Here is a 22,393-nt window from a genome sequence, read left to right as displayed (position 1 = left end):
TTTAATCCCCGTCTGTAACAGATATTTCATTTGTGTTTCGTTTGTGGTTATTCTGAACTGATACAGAATTCACACTTTACTAAGGTACGTTGAGTGTGGTGCGTTTATTTCTGATGGCGTATTTATAGCACGATTAATTTTATTTATGTAATATAAAACCAAAATTTTGGATCGACCATTGGTTACCGTAATATTAAACTGTTACAGAAAAATGGTGACCATGATAGCATTTTTACAGAATTACTATATTTCCCTTTTCATTCCATGTAAGGTACTAGGAGTTTGATTTCCATCAGATTGGTTGATATTTATGGTTACTGCTACACTTTTATGAGTGCTAACGTGACCATTTATTTATAAGCCTAAGGAACATCTGAATAACTTTCATTACACGCCTTTCTGGTCGTGGTTAAATTTGACATTACAAAAATATTAGTAAACTAACTGACCTGGCAAACTTCTATCTACCAAATTTTTTTCGTGAATATATCGATTTTTTTTGCACGAATAGGTGTTAATAGAAATGCTACACGGTCATCTGATGCGAGCTATGAGTCATATTGGCTTAGGCTGCTCTTCCATACGCACTTAGCCTGTAACATCCCACTGCTGGGCATAGGCTTTCTCCATGCAGGAGAAGGGTTGTAGCTTAATCCACCCACAAGGACAGACATCCAAACCGGAAAGAAATATTTGTACGAATCAAATATCAATCGTGAACGAGAATCGAACCCGCAAACCGTCGGTGTTTTTGGCGACTAGTAACACCACTACACCAGAGCGCTTGTTATACTGTCATACGCTTTTCACTTTATCCCTACTCCGTGACCAGCTGTAACGCGACACGGTGCGACATGCGATAGATTTTCACTTTAAAAAGAATAATCTATCTAGTAGTATATTTACGAATATACTAACAGTCGTTCGAAAATTATGCACGTACATACATTTATACATTCTCCGGCCCGTTGGACCGACGATCTACGTAAGATTGCCGGTGTAGGCTGGATGAGGATTGCGGAAGACCGGGATGTGTGGCGCGAAATTGGGGAGGCCTATGTCCAGCAGTGGACTGCGATAGGCTGAAGTGCAACATACATTTCAGCGATTCCTCTTTACACAACTTCTGAAAAAGAAGAAGATTGTCAATTCATTCGCAATTGTTTATGTGTTTTTATTTCATAATATACATTTTTTTAGGTTATATAATCAAATTTGTACAACTTTATTTTTATGTTACCCACACATTAGGAAGTTCTAAACATTTTTTAATATCATATCAAAAAATCGACTGTTCCAGCGGGGATCGAACCTGCATCTCCGACTGACCGTGTCGGTGCTCTAGCCAATTATGCTATGGAACGATATACCCGTTAGATCGAAATTTTTGATATTATGATTTTATATTCGGTTCAAGCGAACCTAGGCGCCATCTATAGTAAGTTCTTTACAGAAACCCGTAACTATTCAAAGTTTTATGAATAGTTACAATCTTGAATAGTTAATAGAATCTTCTATATATATATATGAACACTTCATGCTAGTCTTCATTATCTGCAGGTAAAGAAATAAAGACTCGAAAAGCGCGTAGCACGGAGCAACCAAGTGCGAATTTGACCAAGGGGGCCTTCGTACTGCCCTCGCTGGGCAAGTGGGGCGACGAAGACAGCTTGAAGAGCAGGTCAAGGAATGGAAGGTATCATCATTACAGCCTATACAGTCCACTGCTAGACATAGGCCTCCACAAGTTTACGCCAAAAATAACGTGAACTTATGTGTTTTGCCCATAGTCACTACGCTGGGCAGGCGGGTTGGTGACCGCAGTACTGGCTTTGTCGCACCGAAGACGCTGCTGCCCGTCTTCGGCCTGTGTATTTCAAAGCCAGCAGTTGGATGGTTATCCCGCCATCGGTCGGCTTCTTAAGTTCCAAGGTGGTTGTGGAACCTTGTTATCCCCTAGTCGCCTCTTACGACACCCACGGGAAGAGAGGAGGTGGCTAAATTCTTTAGTGCCGTAGCCACACAGCACATGGAAGGTATACTTTATTTTTATTTTATATATATAAAAGGTATTATGTCTGTTGATAAGACCTTTAAAAAAGCATTAATAAATATTTCAGTGTCACTAAAATGGATATAATATTTTATGAGGAGGCTGCCAATTTTTTCAAAAGACGATGAACGGATGAAATTAGTTTAGTCGAAACTTCACTTTTTCATTTTTTTTTAATTTATATAAATAGTATTTTATAGTGTTACAGATATTAAAAGGCAAATTATGCGTTTTTTTTTAAAATCCTTTGAGACGTTTAGTGTTCGTTTAAAAATTGAAACATTTTATCCGTATTTATTATTATTATTATCCGTATTTTATATTATTTTTTATTATTTATAAGTGAAAATAAATGATAGGGAAAATAACTGAATAATAAAACTGAAATAAAGTACGGATCGATAGGAATAAGAAAGCAAATATTATACAAGAAATATTAGGTTTAGTTGTTGCCATACACTACCTACGTAAATTTCTGGAACTAGTGAGAGCTTATAAGGTTAGATGTATGACAAAAAATAATATACGAGTATGTGTAAACGTAAAAGTATGATATAGGTAAGTCACTTATAAAGGCTTAATATGAAAGATTTATTAATAAAAACTAGAGGTCGCCCAGCGTTCGAAATTCGACCAAAATTAAAAATTTAAATTACAAATGAAGTCGGTTAAAAACTAAAAGATAATAAAAATAAAAAACCTTTTTTAAATTAAAATTTGACCTTTGACTTTGACAATCAACAAAATAGTATAATATGCGTGTGTGTGTCAAATAAATGGTAGTGTGTGTGATGTTTTTTTTTTTTTGGTTTAATATATTTTTATGTATTATTTAAAAAAAAAATATTAGAATTCTGCATTCCTTCTCAATATAAACTATAAGTGTACGATTGTAATTTCATACTCTTCCGTCCGCGCAATTTTCACAAAAAGAGGTACCTACAAAGTTTTTGCTTCATGTATTAATAATTAATATATAGATTTATTCAGATAATTTGTTTAAAAATAAATCAAAATTATCATTTATACTATTAAATCATAACACTCTTTTATTATTAAAAATATGTAATCATTTTGAAATTAAAATAATAGCTATTGGAAACGGAAGTATTAGAGAGTATTAAGTAAATATTTAATGAAAGCAATCAGTTCACCCCAGCGGTTAGCCGCACTTCGAGAGTCGACACGCCAACTTAACAAATTACCCAATACACTAGATAATATACAGAGAGGTGTATAGGGTAATTGTCTGGCCCTATGGAATATATAGGATATATTCTTTTACCTTTAAATGAATGTTATTATCTATCATCAAAAATAATAGATATGGGTATCAATAAATCTAGCAAATCAATAAATCAATGCTGCTAAACTTTCAAAAATTACTTTATTTACCGTTAGCTTAGCTATGATTCAAACATGTCTAATATTTCAGAAGAAATTCCAATACATCTATCAAACTTTACACTGATTCTCAAAACTGGATATGGAGATATGGATGTGTCCCTAGGACAACTTTATTACCCTACAAAATTTCATCATGTTCTACGTTTTTCAATTCTTAATTTGCAATTGTCAAACAACGTGCCTCTAACGAGTGTAGAAAATTGAGACTCTTTTTATTTTAAAAAGGGTAAAACGTTATGGCATAAATCATAACAACAACAAACGTTGATTACTATCATGATAATAGGTAAAAAAAGTTTTTAGTTTCTGCAGCACGAGTGAGTTTTCTTAAATAAAAAATATTCATAATTACTTAATTCAATACTAGTGAAGTGACCGAACAGAAAAGCGTGCTCTGTTTGATCAACTAAAGTACCAGCTTACAAGAAAAGTTGCAAGAAATCTATATTTTTTCTTAATCTGTGACTTCACATTAGGATCATTTATGTTATGTACTTAATATACAAGAAAAAAATACTGAGAACCCAAAACAATACGCCAGACCGTCCAACATCATTCAACCAAGAGTGAATCAACATTCCGTTGTTACCATTTAGGTATTACTAGACTTACTTACATAAATAGGTATACAAGCGAAGCTAAAGTTAGCTAAGCTAAATTTTAGACGATATAAGGTATATAGGAATATAACATTTTAGACTCTAAAAGGTAATATTCCAAACAAATAAATGCTTAGTCACACAATCACTCTCCTGTTTTACAAAACGATTCAAAGAATCACGTGAATCACATTACTGATTCAAGCACGCATTGCGGTTACTTAAAGCGTATTCTTAAAAGAAATTTTCGTTGTAGGTACTTATAATTCTACCGACAAAATCTTGTATTATACATACATACCACTTGGGTTTAATCAAGCGCTGCGTGTCCTGTTGAAGTGCGGGGCTCCTGATGGTAAACGGTTACGTAGTATGTGGACGCTTTAAAAACCTGGAGCACTACAAGCTATAACCGAACCCCAGTTCTATTAACTGGAGCATCACAAGCGCGTTATCGATTCTACCCCCCTTTGACCATAGTATATTCCCAAAAGCTATGACTACCTACTATCTAGTCGGCCTACTTTAGATTTTCAGTATGATATTTTATTTTTCTGCCTGTGTAACTACAGAAAATTCTTACAAGAAAACCATCCCACGGGTGGATGGACGCCACTCTATCAAGAAGAAGGATTGGAATGTCTGTAGTTTTAAAGGAAAATTCTAAGCGTATTATCCACTAAATCTCGGTTTTTCTGAGCTATAAGCAGAACGTGTAAATAAATGTTGACGTACGTACTAGTGAAGAAAACAATTAGGTACTTTTTGAACAAACTTTCTTACATTAGCGCTTTACTTTAGCTTGACCTCGTAACTTTAACAAGAAAGTCAAACTTGGAAAAGATAGTTTTGATTATCAATTATATTATTATGATATATAACTTTTTAATCGTCTTCAAAAAAGAAGAAGAAGCTCAATCCGACTGTATTTTTTATTGAGGCTTGTATCGTCTTGTCTTTTTTGCACTTTAGAACAAAATAATGAATTTAAAGTTTCACACACTTATCCATTAACTGAGGATCCTGCTCAAAATCTGGAGCAGCCCGACTGGGAAAGTGCCTCGACCTTACAGAAGATCACAGCTAAATAATACTGCTTTCAAGCAGTGTTGTCTTTCTGTGCAGCTCCTGGGGTGGCGAGGGGAGTAGAGTCGGCAACGCGCTTGCGATGCTTGAAGTGTTGCAGCCTCTATAGGCTACGGTAATGGCTTACCTTCAAATGAGACAAAAAAAGGAAATATAAAGCTATCCGTTTAGTTGCATTGCCGCATGCTCCTGTATAGCTATCTAAACTTTGGAGCTTACTCAAGGTTCAGCTCTTCTTCTCTTTATAGGAGCATTTCGAACCTTCTCCCAATAGTGGGACATTTGTAGACTGTTTCATAATGTTTATATATCAAATATGCCTCTAATATAAAAGGATTTTAAATATAAACATAATATTTAAAAAAATATCCACCAACCCGTAGTGGAGCAGCGTGGTGGATTAAACTTCGATCCTTCTCCTACACGGAGAAAGAGACCTATGCCTAGCAGTGGAATGTTACAGGCTGAATCAATTTATCAATGAAAAAAAATTAACAATTATTTTAAATTCTAGTTCTGTAACTTCTAGTCTTTCTAGATCTATCTATTGTCAGAAAATTATGTACCTACATTATTTTACCAACAAAAAATTCAAACATACTTCATAAATAACATATTCAAAACATTATCTAATAGACCTAAAATGAGGCATTGTTAGACTTTCCCTTGCATTTAGGCTCGAAGCCTTGACATTAGCCGCCATTTTTAATGGAAAGAGCGCGGTGTTAAGCTGTCACTTCAAGGAAATTATTTGAATATTTAAGGAGCCGTTTGGAAATATATGCTAAAACCATTGAAATCAGAAAAAGAAGTTTGATATGTTCAAAAGGTTTGTAACAAAAAAACAACGATTGTAGTTGTTGACATAACATGATTATTTGGAAAATAATAGATCAGTACAAGTCCTAGATTACATCACCATTTCTGAACTTTATTCAAACACAGACAACTACTAACAGACTAGAACATATTTTAATCTAGATAAATATGGTAAACCAGATAATATGTTCGTTTTTTTCATTGTGGGAACTTATTTATCAAATTTTCTATTTGTGTAAGAACTAATTTATCTGTAAAAGCTTAATTCTTTAGAGCGTTAGGTCATAACTTAAAGAAATGATGTTCAAAAATAATTTTAACGTAAATTAAGATGTTAATACAATCTTACAGACTACAAAGAGAGTAAGTAATTAAGTGTGATACATACATAAAAGAAGAGTATGTATGTCTACTAATAATTTTATACTAAAATACTAAAAACGAACAGTATTTTAGAATATAAATTTATAAGAGCCAATTCTGGAATTTTGGAACATTTTAAAATTTAACCCCTTCAGAAAGCTGAATAGAGTTCGTATGAAAACATTAAAATTCTGTTTTAAATCATTTCAAAAATTTCTGATCGTCTCTACAGATCTTCTTCTATAATTTTCGTTTTCCCTTCTCTTTCAGTCCTTTCAAGACTAGAGTCTTGGTTTGAAAACTATTGATGGCAAGTTAGATAGAAAGAATAATTAATCTACTAAAAGCATGACCTCTTATCAGTAGTTCCTTGTGGGATATCGTAGATGAAAGACTTAATTGTATTTGCTCGCAAAAGAAAAAAAAACCGACTTCAATTACATCGACAAGTAATACAATGTAGGTCGACGAAAAAATAGTCAAGTAAATACGCTTTATCAAAGATTACTCAAAAATTTGTTATCAGATCTCAATGAAATTTAAATATGACCACATTATAAACATCAGCTTTCGATTGAATTAAATATCATCAAAATCGGTACATCCAGTAAAAAGTTATGCGGTATAATACAACGTAGGTCGACGAAAAATTAGTCAAGTAAAAACGCATTATTAGATATAACTCGAAAAGTAGTTGTTAGATCTCAAATAAATTTAAATGGGACCAATTGACACACACCACCTCTCGATTAAAAAAAAATGTCAAAATCGGTCCACACGGTCAAAAGTTCTGATGTAAGATACATTAAAAAAAAAAGAGTCGAATTGAGAACCTCCTCCTTTTTTGGAAGTCGGTTAAAAAATAGAATTGAATTGAGAACCTCCTCCTTTTTTAGAAGTCGATTAAAAATATTAGGAAACTAAAACGCTTAGGTATAATATTTAACGTTGTGTTAAAGGTGTAGAAGACAATTGGTGACTTAATTGGTACCAACAGATTTACTTCTTCTTCAGCCATGATGAAATATCCATTAAAACAAACAGAAGAATTACTGTTAGAAACAATTGTTTGTAGAAATACAAGTATTGCATAATTTATTTGAAACATTTGCTAACTTTATTACTGGAACAATGAGTCAGGGAACCCGCCTGCTCAGCATGATCACTATGGGCAAAACTCATAAGTAGGCGCCAAAAATTTCAGCTCTTAGTCCCCGGCTATTAATTACCGGTGGAGGCTGGATGGGAATTGCGGGGGGCTGGGACGTTTAGCGCGAACTTGGGGAAGCGTACGTCCATCAGTGAACTAAGATAGGCTGATGTGTGATCAAACAATTGAACAGTTTATTACATAATTTTATACAATAATAATTTAACTATACTTTGTCGCGGCTACATTCGTTTTATTAACATTTTACACCCCATTCTTTGACGTTTAAAATTGACCTTGTACATTGAAACGTTTATTAGACAATATTATATTTTATGAAATACTGAATAACACGAAATAAAATACCTAAAGCTTTTATATATCAACAAAAGGCTTACAATATATTGAAAATTTTTCAATAATATTATTTCGGTTTATTGTAATTGACGCATTCAAATTGATGACGACAAACAGCTATCAAATGTGACGGCAGTCGGTAATTACTTCTACGGTTTGTTTGTTTGTAACATGAGGGTGTTGTAGACGGCTGAAAATAAATGTACACTTTAGGACACATTAACTGTACTATATTAAATTTTAACAAATTTAGAACCTTAATTAACTTTAAACTGTTTTATACTTTTGTTATTATTATTGTATTATGAAACAAACGCTCTGGTGTAATCACTGTTCCAAACACACAATAATTTACAATAACTTTCCATACAACCATCGTTTTTTATTTGGAACTTTCAGCAGGGCTACTAGACTCTCAAAACCACCACGATATTTTTTTAAAAGATGTTTTATATCAAGTAAGTAATAGAATACACGACGAGCAGAGTTTTTTGCCTTGCAATGATTCATGAGGCATATAGGCTTCTTTTGTACATGTAGAACAAGAATCAGAGCTTAATTTACCACGCTTCTTCAATGCGAATTGTCTCTATTATAAGTAACTAAAATAATAATATGATGATGGGATGTGATGATCGTGGTGAAAAATGATGTGTGCCCATTACACTACGCTCGTAAAGAGCTACCTGAACGAGCGGTATCCCAGCAGAAAGATCGGCCGCTTGGGACCTATTTTATGGCCACCACGATCGCCCGACCTAAACCCAATAGACTTCTTTTATTGGGGCTGCTTTAAAGAAAAAGTATACAAAAAATCAATTGCAACAATACAGGAACTTCGCCGACGTATTTTGGATGTGGCTCGAGAAATTAGAGAGCGCAGGTATTCACGCCTTTTAAAAAGTCGTTCATAAGAAGATGTAGAGCCTGTGTTAGAGTAGGTGGCAAACAATTTGAACGTTTCTTATAAAACTACGTATTTGAAATTGTTGTTTAAATTATTAACAACACCCTAACCACCCTAAAATACAATTTCACTGATTTTCGTAATAAAATTATTATTTTATTATTTGTTTTGGTTATAAGGAAAATAGGGCTAGAGAAACACAGGTAGCAATAACTCGTGTAATTTGACAATGAAAAAATTGAGTAAAGTACCATTTAAGAAACTTCTTGAAGTAGGCATGTTTTTTAAACTATGGGCCACTTAGGTCCCCCTACGTTTTTTTTTATACCACAGGTGCTCAAACTTTATCAAAAAAAAAATCGAATACACTATTTTTTATTTTTAAGTATTTAAAAAAAAGATACAGTTGTGGCTAGAAATATTTTGTAATGCGCGTTAGCAAGGCCGATTATCCACGGTTATTTCCAGAGAAAATCAATTCGTTTTGAATTTGCAGCCATAGTGTCTCAAAGTTTGAACAAAGGTATCGAATTTCGTACTTAAATTTTTTTTAAATAAATCCTAGAGAGATAGATTTATTTTTTATTTTTTTCTGGGTTGGCCCTGTGCCCCTCCATAAGCATCTGCGGGGTTATTCATTAATTACCGGACACCTGTATATATGTATGTATGTATATATATATGTATGTATATATATATATATATATATATATATATATATATATATATATATATATATATATATATATATACTAAATATTATCTATGATATATAAAATATTTATAATTATTTTAGAGTTTAGTACATTTCACGTCACAGAATTTTTTTTCTATAAATGCATAACGATTATAATTTGTGTAATAACGTTATGTAATAAATATCTTGATATTTATATGTCATGCTAATACATTTGCCGCAGCGGTGCTATCGATTGATACGGATAAAATATGCAACAACGTTCAAAGTTTGTTGTTTCAAGTACGATTTTAAAAAATTGGTTCTGAAATACCTACGTTTACAAGTTAAACATGTTTGGATTACTGACTTTTTCTATTTTTAAATAAAATTACTATTGTTTTATTGTAATACAAACTTGTGCGAAAACAAAACTGCCTCAATTTAGATAATTCAAAATTACTTATATAATTTGACAGATAGTTTATTAAACATTAAACATATTTACAATTCACAACATAAGAACGAAATATTTACAGATAGTTTTGGTACAAATCATGTCCGCGTGGAATTGTGCCAAGAATGCTGGCAGCATTTCCCCGTTGAATCACTATGGCGATTCTCTGAGCTTAAATGCATTAGCTCTCTTGTCACCTGGAGGCAATAAGACGAGAAGATATCTCATTATTTTTTTTAGCACTGTTATAAATTAATATTATTTGTTTATTTAATTAGAAAATTACTAAGTTAATGACTCTATTATAACGTATCTAATAACCGTTTAATTTATAGAGCTAGTCAAAAATGTTAGTAATAAATCTACAGACTTACAAAATACATTTGACCGAAAACATGGCACTCAAAATATGGCAGCCGGATTACAGTATCATAATTATATGGACCCAAAACTATTTGAAAGTATATAACTGAACTTATATTTATATCAAAACATCTAGGTACCTACCTACATTAACTCTTACACATACCTAATATCTTCAAAATGATGTGGTGGGGAAAGGGTCTAGTTATAAACACATATAAAAGAATTATACAAATGAAGTATGTATAATATGATTTTACTACATCATTCTCATTTGTAAAACAATGTAACAAAAGTTTTTTGAGTTATTTTTGACACTTAGATAACACTGTTATATTTGCAGCGGCAGCAGTAGAACAGGCAGCGTGGACCGAAGTACGCAAGGCTCTACGAGTAATCTGAACACTGATGAAGACAACATCAATGTTGTAGTCAGGTAAGATGAACAGAAATATATTGTTTCATAACAATATGTTCATACAATAATTAATAACCACCTGTTAATTTTTTTTCTTTTCAATTTTATTCACATATATAATCTATTATTTATATAGCTTAATGTCATATTTTATATTAGTATATAATATCGTGTGTACTTTAGTTTTATTACTTTAGAAAAACAGTGCACTGTAAAACTGTTAATTGTTTTTGCTGCACTGATTATCACATAAATTATATCTATTTTTTTTTCTGTAAAAAAATAATAAATAATACAACATAATCGTATGTGATTATAACCGCGTAGATGTTCTATTGCTACAATCATTAAAATCGTAGCAAGCTCGTAGTCTACAAAACTTTTTCTTAGGTATAATTATACTTATATTTAAAAAGACTTTGTCCTTCATGTAGAGATCTTCAAACGTCCCTTAATTTATTTATCTAATATAGGTAAAAGTAATAACTATTAATTGCATGGGTGATGTCTCGACAAATATCTTTAAAAACTTCTAACCGCTGCTACTGTATCGTGTCCAGTACCCAAAGGTTATCTGGAAGAAATCGCTATGTAGCGATAAGATCGCCTTTGTACATCTTGTATTGTATCTTTCTTTATATGTGTTTGTATTTTGGTGTCGATGTACTAGACAACATCTGATTGTTACGCTAAGAGAACCTATCGGACACGATTCCTACCTAAACATATATACAGATATTTGTAAAGCCTTTTTTGTGATATATATTAATGTAATATATTTTGGAATGTCGATCGAAAAAATCACTCATCATTTACTAATGAACCTTAGATAACAGAATTTCATATTATAACATTTAAATTAAATATGATTGTTATTGCGTTAAAAATAATTTTAAAAACAAATTCTAATTAAAATGCTGATATGTATTTGATCTGCTCGTGTTGTGTATGCTTTTGAAACCCCATCATCAAAATTGACAACCTACTGAAGTATTTGTAAGTGAAGTAATCAAGAATTGTATCTCATATATAAGATAGTTGGAGATATAATGAGATAGAGTGAGCCAGAGTAATAAAAAATCCCTAATAAAATCTAATATATAAAATTCTCGTGTCGCGGAGTTTGTAGTTAAACTCCTCCGAAACGGCTTGACCGATTCTCGTGTAATTTTGTGTGCATATTGGATAGGTCTGAGAATCGAACAACATGTATTTTTCATCCCCCTAAATGTTAAGGGTAGTCCACCCCTATTTTTTTTTAATTTTTAGATAAATTATTTATTTTTTATTTTATTATGATTTGGCGTTGAAAAATACATACAACCCTAAATTTTCACCCTTCTACCACCAACCCCTATTTTTAAATAGCGTTTAGCGGCAAGACAACGTTTGCCGAGTCAGCTAGTAATCACATAAAAATACATAACTACGAAAACATCCATACATTCTAGAGTCCGTCCAGTAAACGATAAGGAGCGCTCGTTACGTGAGCGACAGATGCTAGAATTTCCCGGTAAAGGTCAGATAATCTGCCACGGGACGGCTTCTGGGCAGAAACCTAAACTGTTCTCGTACAACGTCGTCTTCGAACCGGCGGCTACACAGGTAAGTGTTTACAGTTTTAGGATCCACAACCTCATAATATAATCCATGTTACATTTACTCTTATATATATGTAGATAAAGAATGTGTTTATTTACTCATATTTAAGTAAATAACGTGTTTATTGAAAACGATGTTTGAAATAATTGTGTATGTTCTTAAATTTAAAATAAAACGACCACAAATGCGCCTTATTAGGGATAACCCAAAAACTGCTATTAGGTCTCGATAAAAAATAGAACTAGGAAAATAATTGTTCTTGCTCGCAAACGAAAAAAAGAACGATTTCAATTACGTTGAAAAGTAATGTAGTTCAATAAAAATAAAATATCAAATATCAATATATAAACTCCTCCGAAACGGCTTGACTGATTCTCGTGAAATTTTGTGTGCATATTGGGTAGGTATGAGAATCGAACAACATCTATTTTTCATCCGCCTAATTTTTGAGGGGCGCTGGGGGGAAGATTAAGGGGTTTATTAACATATATTGCAAAACAACGTTTGCGGGGTCAGCTAGTATATATATATATATATATATATATATATATATATATATATATATATATATATATATCATCATTACAGCCTATCACAGTCCACTGCTGGACATAGGCCTCCACAAGTTTACGCCAAAAATAGCGTGAACTCATGTGTTTTGCCCATAGTCACCACGCTGGGCAGGCGGGTTGGTGACCGCAGGGCTGGCTTTGTCGCACCGAAGACGCTGCTGCCCATCTTCGACCTGTGTATTTCAAAGCCAAGCAGTTGGATGGTTATCCCGCCATCGGTCGGCTTTATAAGTTCCAAGGTGGTAGCGGAACTGTGTTATCCCTTAGTCGCCTCTTACGACACCCACGGGAAGAGAGGGGGTGGCTAAATTCTTTAGTACCGTAGCCACACAGTACGTATATATATATAATATCAAAGATTACTCAAAACGTAGTCATCAGATTTAAATCAAATTTAAATGAGACCACAAGACAAGCTTTCGATTAAAATAAGAATCATCAAATCGTACTGTACGTATCGTATTCATAATAAAATACAACATACAACCTAGATCGACGAAAAAACAGTCAAGTAAATACACTTTATTATTAATGTTACATGAATAACTCAAAGTGCTTGTCAGATCTGGATTACCTATATTTAAATGGGACTAAATCAGAAGCACCACCAGTAAAAAGTTCGCAGTAACATATATAAAAAATTACACTTGAATTGAGAACATACTCCTTTTTGGATACAATTAAGAATCTTTTACGATAGATATCTAATTATTTATGGGATGGATTTTAATATAAAAAGCTAAGACGTCGTCACTATTATATGAGTGAAATCACGATACAAACATTGCCTAAATATTCGAAAATAATGTAATCAAGGACTATGACAAATCCCTTAAAAATCCTGCGATGTATGATTTATATGTCACGACGAAAGCGGAGAAACGAATCGCATTCTGTTAAAATTTGTAAAGATTAAAAATAACTGATAAAGTTAATGGCTACAAATTTGTAAAACAAGTTTATATATACCATCATCTGCGAGGCTTGTCTCCATTTGGACTAGTTGAGTACATGATCCTGTATTCTTAACTTGGGGGGAGGGGGGGGTGACTTATAGTACAGGTATTTTATACCTTTTTTGAGCACCAGTCCTTCGCTAATCGTGTTGTCAAACTTTGTGTTGTAGTTATATCATTAATATGTTTCATTGTATCAACATGACTGTGATGGAAAATAAATGATTATTATTATTATTATTATTTTTATAATGGCTGATATTAGTGGTTGGAAAAATTTCGTTAGGAGATCAATCCAAAATGTAACACCAAAAATAAATTGTGCTCAACTGCTTAACAGTCCGTAAAGTACGTGTTTTACTATAATTATAAGCTTAATACCCAACATTTTAATTGTTAAAAGATTGAAACTTTTTTACCATAGATACCTATGTTATACCACAGATACCTATGCCTTAGGCCACAATTAAATGTTAATTTTCATCAAAGCACAAGGACGTTAGGACAATCGTAACACAAAGTATTGATTGATGTAAATAAATAATGTATTTTACAGTTTTTATTTCTTCAACTTGAATGATAGTTTTAATTATGTGAATAAATTTTTCCATTGTCTAAATATTTGTTCACATTTGAACCAAATTTTTTGCTATAATTCTAAGAGATGAACTTACCTTTAAAAATTACGTTACAAAAACAAAGAAACAGTCCAGTATTACACTAAATAAAACTTATATACAGTTTTGTTATAAATGAAGATTTACAGTAGTATTCGGCAAACAAGCGTATGGTGCACCTGATGGTAAGCGATTACAGTTGCCTACAGACGCCTGCAACACCAGCAGCATCGCAAGCGCATTGTCCACCTTACTCCTGACCCACCCCAGGAGCTTTGATCACCTTACTTACTACAGGAACACAACACTGCTTGAAAGCAGTATTATTAAGCCATAATGATCTGTAGCCTTTGAACGGGATATTTCCTGTTGTGGCCTAGCTCAGTTTTTATGTGTCCATTTATAACAAAAATATATATACATATAATAAACTTGTTGTTACCTAAAAGAGACATTTGTATAAGTTTAAAAAACAGTAATGATAATTTACGAGTACACAAAATCCTATATCTATGTCGTCATATCGGAATTTTGTTAGTAGCGTTAATAAGTGTTTTGTAACAGTTTTCCTATCTTCTCTAGGAAGACGTTCTAGAATATTCTGGAATAAAGCGTTTGTTAGAAATGGCGGTTGAAGGGTTTTCGTGTACTGCCTTTTGCTACGGACAGACTGGCAGCGGGAAGACGCATACTCTGACCGGACCACCGGGGCTGGTGAGTTGCTATATTGATTTATCTTGTTCAAAAACGTTATTTTAACTTAAAATAAATCTCGTTTCTAATTTCAGGAAGCAGCTATTAGGACAAAAATTATTTCCATATCAATTGTAATCACGTGTTTATTACACGTAATTACAAGTAACCATTTACCTACATATTTTTATGCATTTGTACAAAAGAAAAAAATTAAGCGGAAATCATATGGCGCATCGGTCAGAACACTGGTTTGTGACTGTTGCGCTGGCGGTTGTGGGTTCGATCCCCGCACATCAAATCAAATCATTATGGCCATACAGATGTTTGCCAAGGTCTGGGTGTTTGTGCTGTCGATCGAGAGCACCTTAAGCCGTCGATCCCGGTTGTTATCATCTACACCCGATAGCGATCGTTACTTAAAGTAGGAAATATATCCGCCAACCTACAGTAGAGCAGCGTGATGGATTAAGCTGCGACCCTTCTCCTACATGTAGAAGAGGCCTATGCCCAGCTGAGGAATGTTACATTCTGAATCGTAAATAGCAATCATGTTTAAAATAACACTTCTATTAAAATAATACTGTTAAATTTTATAGCTGTATTGACCTGAACAACTTGAACCTGACCTGAAAAACCTGACACCTGACAACGCTCAGGTTCATTACCTTGTCTAGCTTTGTCTATTTCACGAAAAGTTAGATAAGGTATCTATTTTTGTATTTTTTTTTTATTTACAACGCTAAAACGTTGTGAACAACTTCACGGCCGGACGAATCGATATCTGGTACATTAAACGTATATATAGCTATTTCGTGTTGTCTGTCGGTTAATATATTTAATCATTAAGCGTGGTAATTCAGTACCTGTTTCCTCAGTTGATGATATCTGACGTATGACGGTATCCAATTAAAATTTTATGAAACGTTTTTTTTTATATTTCACCGTATTTCAATTCGATTTTATCGTCCACATATTTCAAGGTCTTTAGGTCAAGTCCAAAAGTTAAAGTTCATTAGTTAAGGTGAAACTGGACGTAAGAACTTTTATTTTTTTTTTTCTGATAAGTTTTATTCATATCTTATGTGCAAGTTAAACAAGCTATATCAGTAGACCTAAACACGTACCTATATAATACATACAAAAATAGTTTTGTATACTTAAAGCCATTCGATAAAATATTTATTTTTGTGACATATTTGTATTTTGTGTAATTAAATTTACGCATATTAATAGCATTGGTAAAATTTGATATCTATATTTGTATTGTAAACGTAATTTGGGCTATTATGTACAAATATAGGTAGATTTTTTTATCGGAGGTTAAATTTTTGTTATTTCTGACTGTACCTTAATTCCGGTGCTGCGGTAAGTGTACTCATGCTCCGTACTGCGACTATCACGCGTTATTTTCGAACAAATTTACGTAAAAACGATCTTTACTGCAAGATCAAAATACGATACGAACTGACCTTTAACGACTGACAAATCGACACTTTTAAACAAAATAACGCGTCAGACATAATATTCTAATAAAATTAGTAACATTGCGTGCTAGAATCACATCACTTCAGCCTATCGCAGTCCACTGCTGGACATAGGCCTCCCCAAGTTCGCGCCACACATCCCGGTCTTCCGCAATCCTCATCCAGCCTACACCGGCAATCTTACGTAGATCGTCGGTCCAACGGGCCGGAGGACGTCCCACACTGCGTTTGCCAAGACGCGGTCTCCACTCTAGGACCCGTCTACTCCAACGGCCATCGGTCCTGCGACACAGATGACCAGCCCACTGCCACTTCAACTTGCTAATTCTGTGGGCTATGTCGGTTACTTTCGTTCTCTCGCGGATAGTCTCATTTCTAATCCTGTCTTTGAGAGAGACCCCAAGCATAGCCCGTTCCATTGCACGTTGAGCGACTTTAAACTTGTGGACCAGTCCCTTGGTCAGTGTCCACGTCTCGGCTCCGTATGTTAACACAGGCAGGACGCATTGCTCGAAAACTTTTGTCTTCAAGCATTGCGGAATCTTCGAAGTGAAGACTCGACGGAGCCTGCCAAACGCCGCCCAGCCCAACCGAATCCTCCTATCGGCCTCCTTCTCGAAGTTGTTGCGGCCTAGTTGGATAGTATGGCCTAGGTAAATATAATCCTGAACAACTTCGAGAAGGGTACCATCGACCGATACCGGTATCGGTATGACTTGGTTGTTAAACATAACTTTCGTCTTATCCAAGTTCATACAGAGACCGACACGTCGGGAGGACTCGTTTAGGCCGGCCAGCATTTGGCCTAACTCATCCAGCGTCTCCGCAAAGATGACAATATCGTCGGCGAAACGAAGGTGAGAGATGAATTCACCGTTGACGTTGATGCCCCGTTCCCCCCAATCCAAGGTCTTAAAAACATCCTCTAGCGCAGTGGTAAACAGTTTCGGTGATATTACATCCCCCTGCCTTACCCCGCGCCGGAGGGAAATAGGTCTTGTTCTTTGGTCATTGACATGAACGGTCATCGTCGCCGCGTCGTACATAGATTTTAGTACCTCGATATATCGCCAGTCGATATGACATCTCTGCAGAGAGTCCAGGACAGCCCAGGTCTCGACAGATTCGAAGGCTTTCTCGTAGTCCACTAATGCCATACACAGCGGTTGATTATATTCTTCCGTCTTTTGGATAATCTGCCGAACAGTATGGATGTGGTCCACGGTGCTGTAGCCATTTCGAAACCCAGCCTGCTCTGGTGGTTGGAATTCGTCGAGTCTTCTGGCGAGACGATTCGTAACAACCCTCGAAAACAGCTTATAGACGTGGCTCAGAAGTGAGATCGGTCTGTAATTCTTTAACAGAGACTTATCGCCTCTCTTAAAGAACAGCACCACCACACTCCTGGACCACGCCTCCGGCGTGGTACCTCGGTGGATGATGGCGTTAAATAGTCTTGCCAAGGCTTTCAGGACAGGTCGCCCTGCGGCTTTAAGGAGTTCAGTGGTAACTCCGTCATCCCCCGGGGCCCTCCCGTTTTTAAGCTGTCCGAGCGCTGCACCAATCTCATCCTCTTCGAAGTCCGGGATACACTCCGAATAATGGCGCGACAATGGTGCCCGTGGATCTTCGGTGTCCCAAGTCGCAGGCTTGCGTGCGCTCGACGAGTACAGCTGTCCATAAAAATTCTCAACCTCTTCTCGGACCTGAGGGCGAGAGCAGACGGTTCTGCCATCTGCTGTTTTAAGCTTCGCAAGAAGGCTTCTCCCCAATGGTCTTTGGAAAACTTTGGACCCCCTATTCTGCTCAATCAGAGTAGCAACCTCTCTCGTATTTGAGCAGCGGAGGTCTCGGCGAATAATTTTCCGTACCCTCTTGGAAAGAGCCCTCTGTTCTGGCGAAGCAGCCGGCAACTCGCGCCTCTGCCGCATCAGATCCAAGGCTTCGGGAGAAAGTTTGGACTGCTTCGTTGGCTTTGTTGGTGGAAAGTGCCTGCGACCCAGTGTACACACCGTCTTCACCACGTTGTCGGTTATCTCGTCCACGTCGCTAGTAGTTTCCAGCAAATCGAATCGGTTTTGGAGTTCCAATTGGAACTGCTCGGAGCCACATAGTATTTGGGGCAGCGTAGGTCGGAGAGTAGATTTCATCAAGCGGGTCCGCTCCTTTCGGAGACATATATTCAGAGTGCCCCGTACTAGCCGGTGGTCGCTGCCGGTGTTAAACCTGTTAACCACTGAGACATCTCTGAAGTGTCTGCGTGCTAGAATATAGGTTTAGAAATTCGAAAAATACCCAAAACCGAATCGGAGCACCCCACTGTCCACGTGGTCTTGGTCTGCCCTACCCCTAGAGTGTTTTTTTTAAGCCGCGGAGAGGCTCGGTAGAACTCGGTATGAGAATTTGGTCTGCATTTGTCCATGTTGTATGAGAGTTTTCCATAAAAGCGTTTAAATAAAAAAGGAATCATCAAAATCGGTACACCCAGTAAAAAGTTATAAAGATGATAGATTAGGTATACTACACATAAAAATAATAATTTAAAAAAAACAAAAAACCCGCCTGCGTGAAGGACAACTAATAGAAAATCAACTGAAAAAGCTGGAACAAAATAAAAATTCAATATGCACACAAAGTCAGCGAAATAAATAGAAACAATATCAAACATTTTGTGCTGTACATTTAAAATATATTAATACGGTAGTCCTTCGAAACTTTATGCAACGTCGTACATAACATGCAGTCGGAGACATGCAGAAAGAGAGAATGATTTGAATTATCCTTCAATTTCATGCTTCATGTATTTTATTAGAAAGGCTACACTCCGAAGTTGATCGTCGCCTAGGAGGCGAGTTTGGCATGGCATAGGCGTGGGAAAGAGCAAAGTCCACATTTTTTAAACTTTAATATTGTATTTCTTTATTAGTTTTACGGTAATAATAATCATGATATACCTTTTAAAATCTTTTTATTGTGCCCTTCAATTTGATACCCATATTATAGTATTCGAGAAAAAAATTTTTTTTTCATTAACTACAATTGCTTCGCGCAGCCGCCACGTTTGATTATTTTAACCGACTTCCAAAAAAGGAGGAGGTTCTCAATTCGACTGTATTTTTTTTTTCTATTTTTTTTTTTTTTTATGTATGTTACATCAGAACTTTTGCCCGTGTGGACCGATTTCGACAAATTTTGTTTTAATCGAAAGGTGGTGTGTGCCAATTGGTCCCATTTAAATTTATTTGAGATCTAACAACTACTTTTCGAGTTATATCTAATAATGTGTTTTTACTTGACGCTTTTTTCGTCGACCTACGTTGTATTATACCGCATAACTTTCTACTAGATATACCGATTTTGATAATTCTTTTTTTGTTGGAAAGGGGATATCCCTAGTTTGGTACCGTGATAAGGAAACTAGGATCTGATGATGGGATCCCAGAGGAATCAAGGGAAACTCTCGAAAATCCGTAATAACTTTTTACTGGGTGTACCGATTTTGATAATTTTTAATTTAATCGAAAGCTGATGTTTATCATGTGGTCACATATAAATTTTATCGAGATCTGATAACTACTTTTTGAGTAATCTTTAATAACGCGTAGTTGCTTGACTATTTTTTCGTCGATCTACGTTGTATTACTTGTCGATGTAATTGAAGTCGGTTTTTTTTTCGTTTGCGAGCAAACACAATTATTTTAATGTCACCTATCTAAGAACACTTGGGCAGCTAAGACGAACCTAACGATACCTCAATTATGTAAATCCGTTCAGTGGTTCTGGAAATATGAGGTAGTAAAAAATATTACATACAAACATACATACATACAAGATACGCGCGAAAAACATAACCCTTCCTTGGCAGTCGGGTAAAAAAAATGGTTGAATTAAAAATTACTTTTTTATGTTGGTTAAAAATTGTACTTCAGTCAAACAATAATTGTTCTACGTCTAAATCGTCTGCTGTTTAAAAAAGTACATTTTTGCTAAAAGCTTTAATGCATACTAAATGAACTGTTCAATATACGTATCTATCAAAGTCAGTGTCATTATGAAAAAAGCATTCGCTCATACTGGACAAAAGAACATCGCGTGATGTCCTGACATAACGTTATGTCCACATCACGCTTATCATCGCTATAGAAAATGTTTTGAATTTTACCTGTTTACTATAACCTTGATCAATACCTTATTATAATAATAGGGTATTATCATATAATAATGTTTTTTAATAAAATTTTAGACACGTTGTCTACTAGAACTTGCGTATTTTTGTTTTTTTATCCATCTTAAAATCAAATCAAATGTTCCATTTTTTAAAAAGCTAAAAAGTTGTAAGGAGTTATCTGTCAGACAAAAACTGTTAGAACTAAAGTATTTGAATTTTAAAACCCGTTCTAAAGTCGATTAAATTTTTTCGTTAAATTAATTACTGGGTAACACTAGAATAGCACCACCCCGTTTCTTCCCGTGGGGGTCGTAAAAGGCGACCGTGGGATAAACCTGGCTCAAAATCATCAGTCTCCTGGAGAAGGAAAACTTCATTTGCAACCCAGAATAGGGTTTCCGTCAAGCAGTCGTGGCTAGCTCTAAAATGCGAAAGACTCCTGCAACCGAACTGGCTCCATACGTATCGACTCGTCGTTCCTGTGGGCCTAGCCAGTGAGGTCGAGAGGGTGGCGCCGAGCTTAGGCAACTCTGGGTTTTCCTAGATAGTGTCCTAGGCGACAGTGTCTGTCTGACACTGTCTAAATCGTGCAATAGACGGACTAAGGCCAATAATATATATAACCCTTAAATCAGTACTCAGTTATCTTCTGAAACTGCTTTGGTTACATAATTGTGAACTATAGTCCGAATTCTACATTCAAAAAAACGTGCCATGTTCGAAGTTGATCAAAAGCAAGATATGGGACTGTAATTTTATTGTTGAGTACTTGCTATGTACTTACCTAAATTTCTAATACTTCATAGAAATCGATAAAATCTGGAATTGATCATCATTTCAGTTATAGATTAAATTGATTGTAAAAATAGCTCGTCAAAAAAAACTTTATTGTAAATTATCTGACTGTAAGCGGTAAGAAGCTTGTAGACGCATGCAACACCGGAATCCATATCCCTCTGCAGGAACTCTGGTCACCTTACTCACCACAGCAACAAAACATTTTAAGTTACAAGTTACATTTTAAGTATATCTTCTGTATTCTTAGGTGGAGAATGGAGCTAGCCCGTACTCCCCGGAGCACGGACTCGTCGTGCGCTCCTTCGTGTACCTGTTCCAACTGATCCGCGAGAGGCCTGACTGTCATTTTATACTTAAAGCGTCTTTTTTAGAAATTTACAATGAAAAAGTAAGCAGATTTACTAATAACAAAAAATATTTCAAAGGACCATACATTTATTATACTATTGCGAGCAGGGTAAATAGACACTTGAGCCACCTTATTATAACTAATTCGTTAAAACAATGCATGATTATCTAATTTAGAGTTATAATAATAGAAATTTAAAGTTAAACCAGCAAAATTAGCAATCTGAACAGATTTTATTTGTTGAGCGAACTGTATTAGCAAACGGTTTAGGCGTAACTATAGGGTGGCAGAACTGGAAAAACGTCATGGGCCCCTAGCCTGACTGGGCCCCGACCTAAGAGGCTTCGAGCTCAGAAGTGACCTGACATTTTTTTTAATTTACTAAAATATATAAATTTTATGAGTATTATATTTCTTGAGAGCCCATCCAATGAATTTGTCTCGGGCCTCAGATGCTATAGTTACGCCACTAAGCCGTATTATTAATTGGTTCCTG

At 35.2% G+C, this 22,393-nt stretch overlaps 1 protein-coding gene across 1 annotated transcript in view; it reads left to right on the top strand.

Annotated features, from left to right (window-relative positions):
• LOC123656512 (kinesin-like protein KIF12) overlaps window positions 1–22,393 on the top strand; it is a 29,838-nt gene that overhangs the window by 573 nt on the left and 6,872 nt on the right. Inside the window, exons 2-6 of the mRNA XM_045592180.1 lie at window positions 1,545–1,696; window positions 10,581–10,673; window positions 12,107–12,260; window positions 14,985–15,116; window positions 21,796–21,936. Coding sequence (XP_045448136.1) covers window positions 1,545–1,696; window positions 10,581–10,673; window positions 12,107–12,260; window positions 14,985–15,116; window positions 21,796–21,936 — 672 coding nt within the window. The remainder of the gene's footprint in view (window positions 1–1,544; window positions 1,697–10,580; window positions 10,674–12,106; window positions 12,261–14,984; window positions 15,117–21,795; window positions 21,937–22,393) is intronic.

The sequence above is a fragment of the Melitaea cinxia genome, chromosome 9 (assembly GCF_905220565.1).
Source record: "Melitaea cinxia chromosome 9, ilMelCinx1.1, whole genome shotgun sequence".
Taxonomy (NCBI): domain Eukaryota; kingdom Metazoa; phylum Arthropoda; class Insecta; order Lepidoptera; family Nymphalidae; genus Melitaea; species Melitaea cinxia.
The sequence above is the reverse complement of the archived record's forward strand: the minus strand, read 5'-3'. Positions and strand labels throughout refer to the sequence as shown.